The sequence below is a fragment of the Phialemonium atrogriseum genome, assembly GCF_030411735.1.
Source record: "Phialemonium atrogriseum strain 8032-3 unplaced genomic scaffold QBC33scaffold_17, whole genome shotgun sequence".
NCBI lineage: Eukaryota > Fungi > Ascomycota > Sordariomycetes > Cephalothecales > Cephalothecaceae > Phialemonium > Phialemonium atrogriseum.
The window spans coordinates 379,845-393,141 of record NW_026848154.1 but is presented as its reverse complement, the minus strand read 5'-3'; the positions used below and the strand labels follow the sequence as shown (position 1 = coordinate 393,141).

The following is a 13,297-nucleotide window of genomic DNA, read 5'->3' as shown; positions in this document are numbered from 1 at the left end:
ACCTTCCCAACAAGGGAGCGGCCGCTTGGGAGAACGACTAGCCATGAAAGACCTGGTATCACATGGCGCGAGGAAGTTGCTTCTCCCAACCTGGCACATCCGTCCCGAGCCCCGACACGTTGGATACCCACTGGATAACCGGGCAGCTCCCCGCGTTACCGTCACATCAATACAACGTCGCTGTTGTGATATACCTTCTCCCAAATTTGCAAACCAAGACGCCGGTGACCGCAGATCAACCCCCCAGGGCGATGCAAACCAAACGCCGAAAAAGCACGCCCATCGATAACCGTCCCCCCAGCCTCCCTTATGTCGTGCCATGCCATGCCGTGTCTGTCGCGTTGTCGTGTCGTCCTTCCGTGGCGCTAAAACGAGGCCTTGGCATCGCCGCCAATCTCTGCCGTCAGGTTTATTCGTCGAGACGTAAGGCTCCAGTTTGCCGAGCCGGGGCGGCAGCGGAGGGACGTCCCGGATGAGGACCCGTAGGATCGGGATCGAGGCAGCCACGACGGTGATGGTGCTCTCCGCACTAGGCCAGAGGACGAACGCGACGCCGTCAACTGGATGCACACTAGTCAGCCGTGGCACTTTCTGGTTCTCCGCCCCCGTGTTCTCTCGATACTCACATATGCCGGCAGATTCGATCGTGTGGATATTGGTGATCTTGACGATGGAGGTGATTCCTGCGCTGGATATGGGCAAGTCGGTCAGTCAGCAAGTGTTTCTGGCAGCTCTCGGAACCAGGGAGGTAGGTATGTGTATCGTACAACACATGTGTATCGTACAACACGCCCATGCTCATGGCTAGCATGGCGGCAGTATTCTCTTTTCAATCCATGGTGAGGTGCCTCAGGATCTCCCACGGCAGGAGAGCAAGCGTAATGTCCATGGCGGATGAGTAGGCTACGCAGACCGATTGTCAGATGCGCCGCAACCGCTGGAGATACCAAGTCCCTGACCAACTCACCGGCAGAAAAGGTGTTGTATCGCGTGATGACATCCCGCGGCAGACACGAACCCGGCACGGAGAAGTCCCAGATCTTCTAGACGGGCGTGCACTGCGCCCACAGCAGGACGGCGATGGCGCCCATGGCGAGGTTGAGCGTGGCGATGCAGACCCAGACGGCCCTCCTGACCCAGCCGGAGGAGATGCGCAGCAGCGTCATGGCGAAGGATTGTCTTGCTCGGCGCGGACGCCAGCGTCGACATGAGAGCCCGCGGTCACCAGCCGCGGGTCAGGTCCGCGGGCGCGACGTCCCAGCTGTGCCTGCCGTAGCCGAAGACCGTGGGCACGGTCGCGAGGACGCTTGCCGCGATTATGGATGCCTGCACCGATTCGCCAGTCCTCTTTGGCGTCGCGCTTCCTTCGCCAGAATCCGAATTTACCCATGCAGATATGAGCACGTAGTCATCCCACCACAGCGGCCTATGATGTAGGAATTTGGAGTAGATGCGCTGCCCAAGAATCGCGTCGACCAGAAACCATATCGTGAGGTTGATCTGCGGCCCAAAGTCGTCGTGTGGAAGGCTCCCTTCGAGAGCTAGGCTAGATCCAGTAGCATAAGGAGGCACCCCGTCCATTACCCCAGGCGCGTCACTCCTGTTGAATGAAGTGAGGTCATCCATCGGAGGCGTACCGGCGGCGGCGGCGCCATGGTTTGACCGTCAAGGCCAACAAAGATGCCGGTTGGAGTAGGAATGTGTTACTGGAGGCATCTTGGATGGTATTCCAGGATTCTGGCCGAACGCCTTCCGTTCACTTTCCACGTTTCTTCAAAGAACAGGCATGACGCTCGGAAGGAGCCGAATGGAAAGGATTAAAAGCTCTCTGCATCTGAAGCGAGCTCGTCAAAGGCCGAGAATTGGGCAATCATGGTATCCCAGGACAACCACCTTGGTGCATCGATCGCATTTGCCAAGCTTGACGGTCAAACTAAGAACCATATTTCCATCTGCCGGTTCCTACCATGGATTGAGAACCCTCGGAGAGTCTCGGAGGTAAAACAGAGATCAAATGGTATCGAGTTCGAAGGGTAACATAATACACAGATTCAAAATTTTAATCATGCCCGATTTCCACGGGTTCGCACTCAGCACCTTGAGAGAGAACTAGATGGTGGTGGGAGTTTTGGATTTCGAAATTCTGACAAGCTCATCGTTGTCTGCCGATTTGACGCCCGACTTTGGAGGTAATTAGGTGGAGACACCAGGGGGAAGTGGACCCGGGGGGGCGGGGCTCGGCTCGGCTCGGTCACCGGGGATACTGCATCTACCCTGGGGAAGGGTTGACCCAACAGATTGCCGCTTTTGGGTCTAGCCGGGATCGGTTATGCCGACAACGGAAGAGCGGGGGAAGCGGTTTGTTTGACTCCTCGATTGCTAAGCCGAACGTCGTCGAGGAGGAAAACTTGGGAGTCAATTGAGTCCATGGCTGGAATCGTGCTTCTCATAGCTGGTCCAGTTATTCTCTCATCACAAGTCGCCGCCGACAGAAGCCCAAGACTGCCTCTGGGGTGGATGCCAAGAAGCTAGGTATCCACAAAGGGGTGGTACGCTGAAGTGTGAAAACTGCGTCTGCCAACGAACAACGGACGCATTTAACGGTCACCATGGAAAAGAGCAGCGATAAACCTCCGGAAGAAGAACGGCCGCCTGCAGAGGAGGTTTCTGTGGCCCCGGTTTCTCTCCCACCGGTTCTCGAAGAGGTCACCGACGAGATACCCGACGGTGGGTTTATGGCGTGGCTCCAGGTGGCGGGGGGGTTTGCCATCTTCTTCAACACATGGTGAGTCCCGATCGGCATCGGCGCCGATCTCCCCCGGCCTTCCCATCCGAGGAGGGCCGTCTAACAGCGCACAGGGGTATGGTGAACACATTCGGTGTGTTCCAGACCTACTACGAGACACACATGCTCAAGACGTCGTCGCCGGATGCCATCTCATGGATAGGCTCTATCCAATCGTTCCTCCTCCTCGGTGGGGGCGTGATATCGGGGCCCCTTTTTGACGCGGGCCACTTCAAGACCGTGATCTTGGCCGGGGGCTTCGCCATCAGCTTCGGCGCCATGATGACGAGCCTCTCATCCAAGTACTGGCACTTCCTTCTCTCGCAGGCCTTCTGCATCGGCCTCGGCGCGGGCTGCCTGGTGGTGCCGACGCTCTCGGTCCTCCCGCAGTACTTCCTCAAGAAGCGGGCCCTCGTGACGGGCATCACCGTGTCGGGCAGCAGCTTCGGCGGGGTGGTGTACCCGCTCGTCTTCCAGGGCCTCGTGTCCAAGATCGGCTTCGGGTGGACGATCCGGGTGCTCGGCTTCATCTCGCTGGCGACGTGCGCCTTCGCCGTGGCCGTCATGCGCACGCGCACGCAGCCGCGCCTCGTGCGCTCGCTGTTCGACCCAAAGGCCTTCCGCGAGATCCCCTACTTCTGCTACTGCTTCGCCATGTTCTTCAGCAACTTTGGCTTCTTCGGCCCCATCTTCTACCTGCAGACGTATGCGCTTGGCCACGGCCTGACGAACGAGAACATCGCGCTGCACCTCGTCGCCATCCTCAACGCCGCCTCGGTCCTCGGCCGACTGGCGCCGTCGTACTTCGTCCCCTGGATCGGCGCCGTCAACACCATGATGGCCGTCGCCACCATGGCCGGCATCGTCGCCTTCTCCTGGATCGCCGTCAACACGGGCCCCGGAAACATCGTCTTCGCCGTCATGTACGGCTTCACCTCGGGCGGCATCGTCTCCCTGCCCGCCGTCGTCCTCGCCTCCATCACCGAGGACCTCCGCTTCCTCGGCGCCCGCCTTGGCACCGCCAACTTGTTCAATGCCACTGCCTCGCTGTGCGGCGCCCCGCTTGCGGGGGCTATCCTCAGGGCGACTGGTAGCTACCTTGGTGTTCAGCTGTTTGCTGGCTTTACGCTGTCCTTAACCGCCGTGTTCCTGTATGGCACCAGGGTTGCGAAGGCTGGCACGGGATTGACCGTCAGGGTCTGAAGAGTAGGGATACGAAGACTGGAAATTCATTAGTGGTTCTTTGTATATATATTGTTTCTCCATCTTATATGCTAGATATTTCATGTATAGAAACGTGTCTGAAATGTATGTCTCCATCTTGAACGTGATGGGTCATTAGTTACCTAGGTACTCCATAGTTAACTACCAATTTCGAAGACTGGGGACCCAACATCAGCCATGTTTCCGATGTGCTAGAAATCAAGGTGGGCGGCAGTCAGCTGCGGGAAGGAGAAAAAGCTGCACTGTTGCCTAAGACTTGGTTGGGCTGGAAGTATTGCCTGGTTTCGAAGGAAACGATCGAGACGCTCAGCTCTGCAGCATCTGCGCTGTTTCCAAGATGGAATGTAGCCACCAGATGGAATGTAGCCACCAGATGCTCCTGCTGTACATAGAAAGCTTATATTGCCAAACATAAAACTCTATACTGTCTTCAACAATCCAACCGGCCCACCCTTTCAATCTATATCCCACAGCCTCTCCTTCGCAGTTTCCAACCACCAGAGAAACCCCAGAACCGCAATGCCTCGTCAGCCATCCAGAGAGGTCTCCATCCCAGCCCTCCCCCCCGCCAACATAACTCAACACCTCATCTCTAACCCTCTCACAGCCGCGGCCGCGCAAGCCAGCCCACCCCCCCACGGACCCCAACCGCCCCTCCCCCCTCACCGATGGAGCACGCTGGGTCCAGGCCAACCCGCGCACAGCAAGCGCCCTCGTCACCAGCGCGGTAGCCCTCGCCTTCCCGGCCGCCATCTCGGCGCCCATCCTCGGCGCCCTCGGGTTTGGGGCCGGAGGCATCGTCGCAGGTAAGTTTCTTCTTGTACCTTCCCCCCTTCGGTTCCTGACCTTCCACCCAAAAGGCTCGTTCGCGGCATGGCTGCACTCCCTCGTCGGCAACGCTGCTGCTGGCGGGGCGTTCGCGGTCCTCCAGAGCGCCGGCATGGCTGGGTATGGAGCTGTCGTCGTCAACGGCGCTGTTCAGATTGCGGGGGGGTTGGGCGTTGTTATTGCTGCCGCTGTGGGACGCGTGGCTGGGGGGATGGCTGCCGTTTTCAGGGGATGGTTGGGCCGTTGGACTTGGTGGACCGGAGATTGAAAACTTTTATTTATTATGGCGTGGGTCGTTTACTCAACATGGACGGACACCTGATGGGTGGATGGTTGATGCATCAGGCAAGTCAATCCGGGCAGGATACCACTTCGCCTTCTCTCATTCACACCATCGCACTACTGCTATCCTACACGCGCACTCTCCTGCGTATCGCTCTCCCCACTCCTACTCTCCACCTTGCCAGCCTCAGATGTGCCCATCTTTCCACGCGCCACGACAAACCGCAGCACAAGCGTAAAAAAAGCCGTGAGCGAGATGGCAAACGCAGCAAAGAGCTGCACGCCAAGGTACCTCCCCGTAGCGCCGAGCAGCGCGCCCGCAGCGGGCGGGCCGACGAGGGAACCGAAGCCCTTGAGGACGGCGACGAAGCCGAGCCGGGTGCCGAGGCGGCCCATATCGGCGGTGATGGTGGTCAGCACGACGGGGGCGAGCGACACGACGCCGCCGGAGAAGAAGCCGTACAGCACGGCGAAGGCGATGTTGCCGGCCTCGTTGGACACGCTGACCCAGTAGAAGGTCGTGGCGGCCGTCAGGGCGCAGATGGCGAGGAAGGTGTCGAGGGGCCCGATCAGGTCCGCGACGAAGGAGGGGACGATGCGGCCGGGGATGGAGGCGGCGTTGAGGATCACCAGGAGGTAGTTGGCCATCTTCCGGCCCTCCATGCCGTGGGCTAGGGCGTAGCTCTCGAGGTAGAAGAGCGGCTCGAAGAAGGCGATGTTGCTGAACAGGATGGCGATGCAGAACATCATGTAGGGCCGCTCCTTGAGGCCGGCCGTCTTGGCGAGCGCCTTGACCGAGCTGAACCCCCCCTTCTTGCCGGGCGCCGGCGGCTTGGGCTTTACCCGAGGCCGCATCACCACGGTGGAGAAGCAGCACATGCTTCCGGCGATGAGGCCGATGATTCGAATGGTCCAGCCAAACCCGATTCGCGGATGCAGGTTGTGGAAAATAAGGGGGTAGACGGTCGCCCCCAGGCTGCTCCCCACCGTCGCCAGGCCCATTGCCCGCGCCCTTCTCGTGGTGAAATAGGTAGGGACGAGGGCGATGCAGGGGATGGAGAGACAGCTGGTCCCCAGGCCGATGCCGACTCCTTGTGCCAGGAGCACTTGCCAATACTCGGTGCTTATGCTGGTCATCATGAACCCAAAGGTCACTAGGAAGGTCCCCGCAATCAGCAGCGAGCGCAGATAGCCCAGGTCGTAGAGCGGGCCGATCACGACCCCTACGGCCATGAGGAAGAATGTCTGGATGGAGCCGATCCATGAGATGGCCGAGGGCGAGATATCCCGGAGCAACTCGTGCTCATAGTAGGTTTGAAAGGCCCCATAGGTGTTGACAAGGCCTCTGGTCGCATGTTAGGCATGGAAGATAGGAAACGGAAAGGACCTGGAATGGTAGGGCAGGACTGACAGGGTGTTGAAGTAGAGAACAAACGAGGCAGTCACCTGAAGCCAAGCTACCCATCCCCCATTGGGAGGAGGGCCAGGTTGGCTGTCAACCTGTGAATCTGTTCGCTCGGCGCCCCCATCGTGTTCTTCCTGTTTCACGCCAAGCTCCTCACTAGCGGATTGTGGCGCTCCTTCCCGCTTTTCCACGGACATTTCTGGAAGGGTGGGCTAGAAATCCCAAGCGACCAGACAAACATCTCCAGGACTTGGAGGAGAGAAATACTCGAAACCATTGCCCACGGCCATCGCCGCCCCGAACGTTTTCCATGGCGGTTGCCCATGCTGTTCATTACCGCCCGCGACCGGCAGATATTGCGGGAAGACAGACCCACGGCAATGCGTGGGGGGCAGGACAGTTTCCCCAGGTTTTGTGTTTCTCGTGGGAAAGTTTCCCCGCTGGGGTTCCTCAATTCCATAGGTACTGTACGGATTACCTACTTTGCAGTCTCAATTATGTACGGATTGGATTTTTGACAAGCACACGGTATCAACATGTATAATTTGATTCAATTGCCCGTGTACTTGGCCCATCTTCCTTGGTACAGTCGTGCACAATCATATAATGGATAGAAAGAATATGTAAACAAATAGAAGAAGCGCTCGAGATATGATACAACCGGCAGGGCAAAAGTGATGCCCATCAGAGCCGAAGCGCTGTGATTAATACGTGGCGGCATAGAGTTTCCCACCCTGCGGGTTTGCCTGCCTTTCTCCCCTTTTCCGACTCCATGTCATGCGTTTTTTTTGCTTGATGGCGAGTGGGCTTCCGCCGTTCTCACATCTCCTCCTGTTGAAGAATTCCACGCCCACCCCTATATTTGTACCTGACGACGACGAACTTTCTTTCATTATCGCCGGCCGAGGTCATCCACGCTCCGCCTTGCGTGTGCCTATCCCGTAGTCGTAGCCGTGACCTGTTCCCACCTCCCAAATTCTGCGTCTGCTAGAAGTCCAAAGAGCCCTATCTTCTGGCGGGAAGGGTGCTGTCAAGACAAGCCAAAAGCTGCCGATGGGGGTGAGTTGGTCTAATCTCTAATAATCAGGGACAGGCAGTTCCTTACCTCATTCGAGACGAGCCCTTGGTTCCCCAAGTACCTCCCCATCCCCCTGATAAGCTCGACCTGCTCATGATCCGTCAAGCCGGTGATGGCAATCTCCATGACCTGGCCGAGAGACACCTTGTGGACGGCGATGAAGGTGTGGTAGTAGATGTAGGTGAAGAAGCCCATGATGAACTGGCAATCCATCCGGTCAGTCATGCCGCCGTGTCCGGGAATCGAATGGCCAAAGTCCTTGATCTTGAAAGTGCGCTTGAGCCCCGAGGCGAAGAAGCCGCCAAAGGGTGCGATAAGGGAGGCAAAGGTCGCAAAGACAAAGGTGTGGATCTGGATCGGCGCCAGGGTAACGCTGAAAGTCGTGTTCGGCGGGAGGAAGAAGAGTTCTGGCAACTGGAATGTGCGTGGGAGGAAGACCGGGTTGGGCTCGCACTGGAGGCCCGTGAAGATGTTCGCCCCGAGGTCGGTTACCGGGCAGACGAAGTACTTCGACTTGCCCAAGGCGGCGCTGAAGAAAACCCCAAAGATGACAGTCATGACCCATGCGCCGACAAAGCCCTCGACAGTCTTTTTGGGAGACAGCTTGATCAGCTGCGTCCGGCCGAAGGTGATTCCGCAAATGTAGGCGAAAATATCGTTGGTGATGACGAGCGAGACCGGCAGGAAGAACCAGAACATGCCCTCGAAGATGTTGTTCATTATGAAGTGCGATTGTACGACGATCAAGAACAGCGCCATGTGTGTCCATCCGAACTGGGCAAACTGGAACTTGAGGTGGCTGGCTTTGAGGGAGCCGACGAAGAAGACGAATCCTTTGCCCAACTGTCAGTAAGCCCGTAAGGAGGGGGGAGGGATCGAAACTGCTACTAACCGAACACATAGAGGATGAAGCTGATGAACCGATGGTGGGTAGCCAGCGGGAGAAGGACCTTGTCAACCAAGACAATGTGCTTGAAATAGTAGATGACGCTCTCGCCGTATAGGAAGTACATGGTCGTCGCGAGGAAGTACCAATTGAGGCTCTTGGTGGAGCGTAGGTCGCGCGCTCGGCTCGGGACGTTGGCGATGGCGATCACCTCCTTGAAGGAGATGATCTGAACGGCGGTGATAATGAGGATGATGTAGACATGGCCCATGAAAAGCGCGGCGAAGAAACCGCCAATCATGACAAAGGTCCAGAATGTCCGGGTCATGAAGTTGGCCTTCTTCTTCTCATAATCAGATCGTTGCTGCTCGGCCGTCCGTGGTTTCTGCACAAGAGCCTACGTGTTAGCTAAAACCGCCCTAGCGTATGCGTTGTCGATGGGAGTGGAAAGCAGGAGGGGAAGACGAGGGGAAGACGCGGGGACGACGGGCGCGTCGTCAAAGGCGGCAGGCAGGGGTTGAGCAGGAGCGCGGGAACCATACCTCTGCGATGTTGTCCAGCGTCCCACTCCCCCTGGACTTGGTCGGCGAGCCTTCCTCGCTGACATCGCTGAAACTTGAGCGGCGGCCGTCGGCGGCCGACTGTCCGTTTGGATGGGAGTGTTTGTGGGTAAATTTGACCCCTCGGCGAGATCTGCCCGTCATCGCGGCAGCTTCGAGGGATGCGGGATTTGGAATCCGTCTCAGGGGACTCGGTCGGTGTCGGTTCGACGATAGGAATACTTCCGTGGGCGGTTGATGGTGAAGCTCGAGCTGGACACGGCTTGGGCGGGAAGCGGAGGATTGAGGAGAATCTGGACAAGACTACCTGCGCATGGCGTGGATTCGAAATCAAGGGAAACGACAGCAGCCCATATCTATGCCTCGAAAACGGGGGGAGAAACTTCGCAATGATCGAGCGATGCCGGTGTAAGTTACGTGGTGCCGGAGACGGAGTCGTCAGTGAGCGGCAGCGTCGGGTCAATATCTTTGGGAATTATTCATGTGCTTCTTCAAAGGATCCTGATTTCCAGGATGCATCCCCATCCTTCCACGTGATTTACGATGCCAACCAATTATGGCCCCTGTACATGGAAATACCTGGTTCCGGTGCCGAAGGTACGTACCTTTCCATCTACAGCACACCTAGGTAGGCATTCAGATTTATGGCTCCTGGCCATTCCCAGGTCAAGCACGTTGGACGAGGACGATTAAAACCTTGGCTTATGCAAGCTTGCCACTATTCAGAGTCTATAGGTTTATGGTCTATCGATGAAGATTCAGATACAGGGCTAGTACGGCCAAATTAAACTCCAACATTACTAGGAGCACCAACGACACAGTTGCCTGTTCCGTTTTCTCTACTATTTTGCTCCTCCGAACAACCAGCCCCATGCCAAGAGGCCCTTACGACTCCAAAGAGGCGACGAGCTTGGGCAGAAGGATGTCGTTGTAGCCCCAGAGGTGAGTCTGGAATTGCACCGAGAAGGCGGCACCGGTGTACCAGGTGGCCCGGCGGCCCTGGAGGGCGTACTGGTCCTGGACGAAGCCGGCCTTGAGGTCATCGGCAGACACGCGCAGGTGCATGGCACCGTGGTCCTCGAAAGCGACCCAGCCGAGGTTCCCGTCGCCGGGGGCGGCCTGGCCGGCTTCGATGAGGGTGCGGTAGTCGCGCTGCGCGAGCTCCATAGCCTTGCACGAGGTCGAGTCCTCATCGCCGATGACCATGACGCGGAAGAACTTGTCGGCGCCGAGGTAGTCGAAGCGGGCCGTGAAAGGCCTGCTGGGGTAGGCCAGCAGGTTGTCGGGCTCGGCGGCCGCGGGCAGGTTGAACAGCGAGAAGCCGACGGGGAGGGACGAGCTGGCCACGATGCCGGCGTAGATGCGCGTGTAGTCGAACTTGGAAAAGACGGCGCTCTCCGTCTCGTCGAGGTCGAGCGGCTCCGTGTTGCCGGCTGTCGGCTCGATGGCCACGAGCAGGGCGCGGGCCGTGATGAGGGTGATGTCGCCGGTCTTGTTGTTCTTGACGACAACGAAAACGCCGTAGTCGGTGCGCTTCGAGTCGATGATGGTGCTCGAGAACAGCACGTCGTCGCCGAGGGCATCCGCGAAGGCATCATAGACGTCCTGGTTGCGGCCCGACGCCGGGACGATGCTGTCCTGCAGGCCGAGGAGACTCCGGGCCATGGGCGCGCCGAAGGCCTGCATGACGTAGATGGTCAGCTGCGTCGAGACGTCGCCGACGCCCAGTCCGGTGGTCTTGTAGACGAAGGGAACGGCGGCCTCGATGCCGTGCTTCTTGACAAACTCGCCGAAGGGCAGGAGAAGATCCGAGGGGATGTTTGCTGGCTCCGGGAAGTCGAAGTAGCCTGGCAGCAGGATGTCCTCCCACTGCTCGGCCAGCACACGGTACTTGTCGAGCGCAGCCATCTGGAGCGTAATGTCCGGGGCAGTGAAGTTGAGTTCCCTGCCCGTCGTGAAGTCGACATAAGTGGTCGTGGTTGCAGTACGCCCTGGCGCGGCGGTCTGGATGCCCAGGCGCTGGAAGATTTCCTTCGCATTGCCATAGTCAATGAAGTTCTGGACACCATAGTCGTACTTGGTTCCGGTGTTCTCGTCGACGAAAGTATCAACGTGGCCACCCTGTTGCCAGTTAGAAGATCTGTCGCCCAGTTCCAACAGGGGCTGGCACCGAAAATGGAATACGTACGAGAATGGCTTGCTTCTCAATGAGTGCGACGCTCTTGCCGAAATCCTCCCGGAGACGGAGGGCAGCGTGGGAGCCGGATGCACCTCCACCAACAACAACTACATCCTTGAAGAGGAACTGGGGAGCCTTGGCCGCTGTCACGATTGACGAGGCGGCCAGGAGGCTGAGGATCTGCAATGACAACATGGCGATCACTACCCGCAATGACGAGTGCGGAGAGATGAGTAACGAGTGACGATTAACGAGTGACGGGTAAGATGGAAGGAAGGAAACAAATGAGTGGCTACCGGTCAACTGGGTCGATCGAAAAGATGGGTGAGGCGGGAATACATGCGCACACAGTGGTAATATGTACTACTGAGGATGCATGTCTGATTACCTCGTGGACACCTGCCAGTCTGTCACCCCTTAGGTTGCATGGCGACCCTGCAAATGCCTGTCTCTAGTGTCGAGTAGTGTAATTAGCAAAGATGATGCTTGTGACGTCCCAAGACCGTCCACAATTGACCAATTCTCTCGTCAGCCTCTGTCTTCCCATCAAGGATTGCAAGAGCGAAGGCTCCAGGGTTCAGGTTACATTAATAAAGCGGGGCCCCAGTGTAGTACTACATGGATCCCCTGGTTACCCCCTCGAAGGATCGTCATCCCGGACGTTGTTCTAGTGCAGTAAGCCGGCAATCCAGACTTAGGTTTCTTCAAGCCCTAAGCCTGACGCCTCGATCGCAGTGGCTGCAAAGAACACACTAGTATTCAATAAAACAGGGGAAGAGAATTTGGAGTCCTCGCGCGGCAATTATACACTAAAATCACGCTGGATCAAGGGGTTGACCCCCAACCCCTGTCTCTACTATTGTGCAAGACAAACTAGTGATACAAGGAGAAGCGATGGAATAGTGCAGTGCAACGCCGGCCCACCAGGTCAGATTTAGCGGCGCCGCCGACGGCAGGGAAGCACCCGCCACGGAACCGACAAACGGTGGCTTTGAGATCTCTGTGCGGATACACCACGGGCATACGGGAAAAGGGGGGACTAGTGTACGCTAGAAAAAAAGTGCCGTGGGGAATGGCTTCATCGCACGACTCGTCGGATCCCTAAGCTTCGATTACCACAGTACTTTGCAGGGGGATTGCCGACGTACCCGAGAGAACCGACCGATAAATGTACCTGGTTAGTTAGTTGGGTTGGGTGACCGACAGACACTCCCGACAACTGGTGGGGGATTCATTGTCATCTGCTTGTGAACCACGATGGTGTCATCCATGTCATTGATCGCTATTCTATGAAGACTCTAGTGCACGTAATAATGGCTGACGAACCGAGGAGGAAGAAGAAGAGAAGCCCAGTAGCCGCAGCGTAACTGGTAAAACTAATTTGACCCAACCGTGACACACACAATCACTGCACAGTAACCTCCGTCGTCCGAAGGATACCCCCCCTAAACTCATTCGCCCTCGTCCTCCCATCCAGGATCAGCTCCTCGCTCCCCGACCGATCCCCATCACCCTCGTACCCGGCCCCAGGCTTGTAGAACGTGACCGTCGCCGTGCTGCGCGCGGTCCCCTGCCCGCCCGCGGCCCCTGCCTTGCCGCCCGTGCCGAACTCGAGCTCGTCCTCCGACCGCTGGTCGCTGAGGTCGCGGAGCGGGTAGCCCCCGTCGCGGTGCTGCTGCTCCTGCTTGGACCGCAGCGGGTTCGTCCCGCCGATGGTGCGCACGCCGCCAGTCCCGCGCGAGCCGTACCGCGAGCCGGGTGACGGGTAGTAGTCGGACAGCTTGAGGGCCTTGGAGACGATGGGCTTGAGGGAGGGGGCGCAGGAGGCGATGATGCCGATGTTGAGTTGGAGGCTGGAGTTTGGGGCGGCGGCGGTTAGCAAGGGTGTCTGCGTAGGATTGGAGTGTAGAAAAAGGGGGGGGAGGGAGGGGGGGGGGGGGGGGGGGGAGAAGAAATTAAAAACCCCAGAATTTAACCCATTGGTTAATGTGTGGGGAAAAAAATAAACCGAAAAACGTCAACCTTTGGAAACCCCTAAAATCCCCACCGTTAAAAAAAAATTATTTTACG

General features: G+C 57.7%; 7 protein-coding genes across 7 annotated transcripts in view; 2 read left to right on the top strand and 5 right to left on the bottom strand.

Moving 5' to 3' along the window:
* Window positions 1-58: 58 nt before the first annotated feature.
* QBC33DRAFT_516355 (uncharacterized protein) lies at window positions 59-1,655 on the bottom strand (the record flags this gene model as incomplete). The annotated part of the gene is made up of 6 exons (XM_060426144.1): window positions 59-130; window positions 424-560; window positions 627-688; window positions 1,069-1,131; window positions 1,226-1,500; window positions 1,638-1,655. 6 exons carry the CDS (start codon window positions 1,653-1,655, stop codon window positions 59-61), a joined length of 627 nt encoding a protein of 208 aa, XP_060282151.1.
* Window positions 1,656-2,284: 629 nt separating this feature from the next.
* QBC33DRAFT_542939 (major facilitator superfamily domain-containing protein) lies at window positions 2,285-4,083 on the top strand. The gene is made up of 2 exons (XM_060428321.1): window positions 2,285-2,785; window positions 2,860-4,083. The coding sequence occupies exons 1-2, from the start codon at window positions 2,610-2,612 to the stop codon at window positions 3,986-3,988; spliced, it is 1,305 nt and encodes a 434-aa protein (XP_060282150.1). The 5' UTR covers window positions 2,285-2,609; the 3' UTR covers window positions 3,989-4,083.
* A 175-nt stretch (window positions 4,084-4,258) lies between these two features.
* QBC33DRAFT_120791 (uncharacterized protein) lies at window positions 4,259-5,174 on the top strand. The gene is made up of 2 exons (XM_060421983.1): window positions 4,259-4,552; window positions 4,617-5,174. Exons 1-2 carry the CDS (start codon window positions 4,529-4,531, stop codon window positions 5,103-5,105), a joined length of 513 nt encoding a protein of 170 aa, XP_060282149.1. The 5' UTR covers window positions 4,259-4,528; the 3' UTR covers window positions 5,106-5,174.
* A 68-nt stretch (window positions 5,175-5,242) lies between these two features.
* On the bottom strand, window positions 5,243-6,721 carry QBC33DRAFT_454369 (riboflavin transporter MCH5; the record flags this gene model as incomplete). The annotated part of the gene is made up of 2 exons (XM_060424726.1): window positions 5,243-6,464; window positions 6,531-6,721. The coding sequence occupies 2 exons, from the start codon at window positions 6,719-6,721 to the stop codon at window positions 5,243-5,245; spliced, it is 1,413 nt and encodes a 470-aa protein (XP_060282148.1).
* Window positions 6,722-7,593: 872 nt separating this feature from the next.
* On the bottom strand, window positions 7,594-9,192 carry QBC33DRAFT_454125 (putative phosphatidate cytidylyltransferase; the record flags this gene model as incomplete). Its single annotated transcript, XM_060424713.1, has 3 exons — window positions 7,594-8,435; window positions 8,495-8,873; window positions 9,031-9,192. The coding sequence occupies 3 exons, from the start codon at window positions 9,190-9,192 to the stop codon at window positions 7,594-7,596; spliced, it is 1,383 nt and encodes a 460-aa protein (XP_060282147.1).
* A 561-nt stretch (window positions 9,193-9,753) lies between these two features.
* Window positions 9,754-11,783, bottom strand: QBC33DRAFT_542929 (uncharacterized protein). The gene is made up of 2 exons (XM_060428320.1): window positions 11,237-11,783; window positions 9,754-11,169 (listed from the first exon to the last, which is right to left on the bottom strand). The coding sequence occupies exons 1-2, from the start codon at window positions 11,420-11,422 to the stop codon at window positions 9,934-9,936; spliced, it is 1,422 nt and encodes a 473-aa protein (XP_060282146.1). The 5' UTR covers window positions 11,423-11,783; the 3' UTR covers window positions 9,754-9,933.
* A 521-nt stretch (window positions 11,784-12,304) lies between these two features.
* QBC33DRAFT_589830 (uncharacterized protein) overlaps window positions 12,305-13,297 on the bottom strand; it is a 2,478-nt gene continuing 1,485 nt past the window's right edge. Inside the window, exon 7 of the mRNA XM_060431594.1 lies at window positions 12,305-13,080. Coding sequence (XP_060282145.1) covers window positions 12,633-13,080 — 448 coding nt within the window. The 3' untranslated portion in view covers window positions 12,305-12,632. The remainder of the gene's footprint in view (window positions 13,081-13,297) is intronic.

What these genes read in the sequence shown, in the direction of transcription:
- QBC33DRAFT_542939 (XM_060428321.1), top strand. Translation starts at nt 2,610, where the DNA reads ATGGAAAAGAGCAGCGATAAACCTCCGGAAGAAGAACGGCCGCCTGCA. An exon ending in GCCATCTTCTTCAACACATG is followed by an intron (nt 2,786 to 2,859) that starts GTGAGTCCCGAT and finishes AACAGCGCACAG; the next exon opens with GGGTATGGTGAACACATTCG.
- QBC33DRAFT_120791 (XM_060421983.1), top strand. Translation starts at nt 4,529, where the DNA reads ATGCCTCGTCAGCCATCCAGAGAG. An exon ending in CTCGTCAGCCATCCAGAGAG is followed by an intron (nt 4,553 to 4,616) that starts GTCTCCATCCCA and finishes ACCCTCTCACAG; the next exon opens with CCGCGGCCGCGCAAGCCAGC.
- QBC33DRAFT_542929 (XM_060428320.1), bottom strand. Translation starts at nt 11,422, where the DNA reads ATGTTGTCATTGCAGATCCTCAGCCTCCTGGCCGCCTCGTCAATCGTG. An exon ending in TTGAGAAGCAAGCCATTCTC is followed by an intron (nt 11,170 to 11,236) that starts GTACGTATTCCA and finishes AACTGGCAACAG; the next exon opens with GGTGGCCACGTTGATACTTT.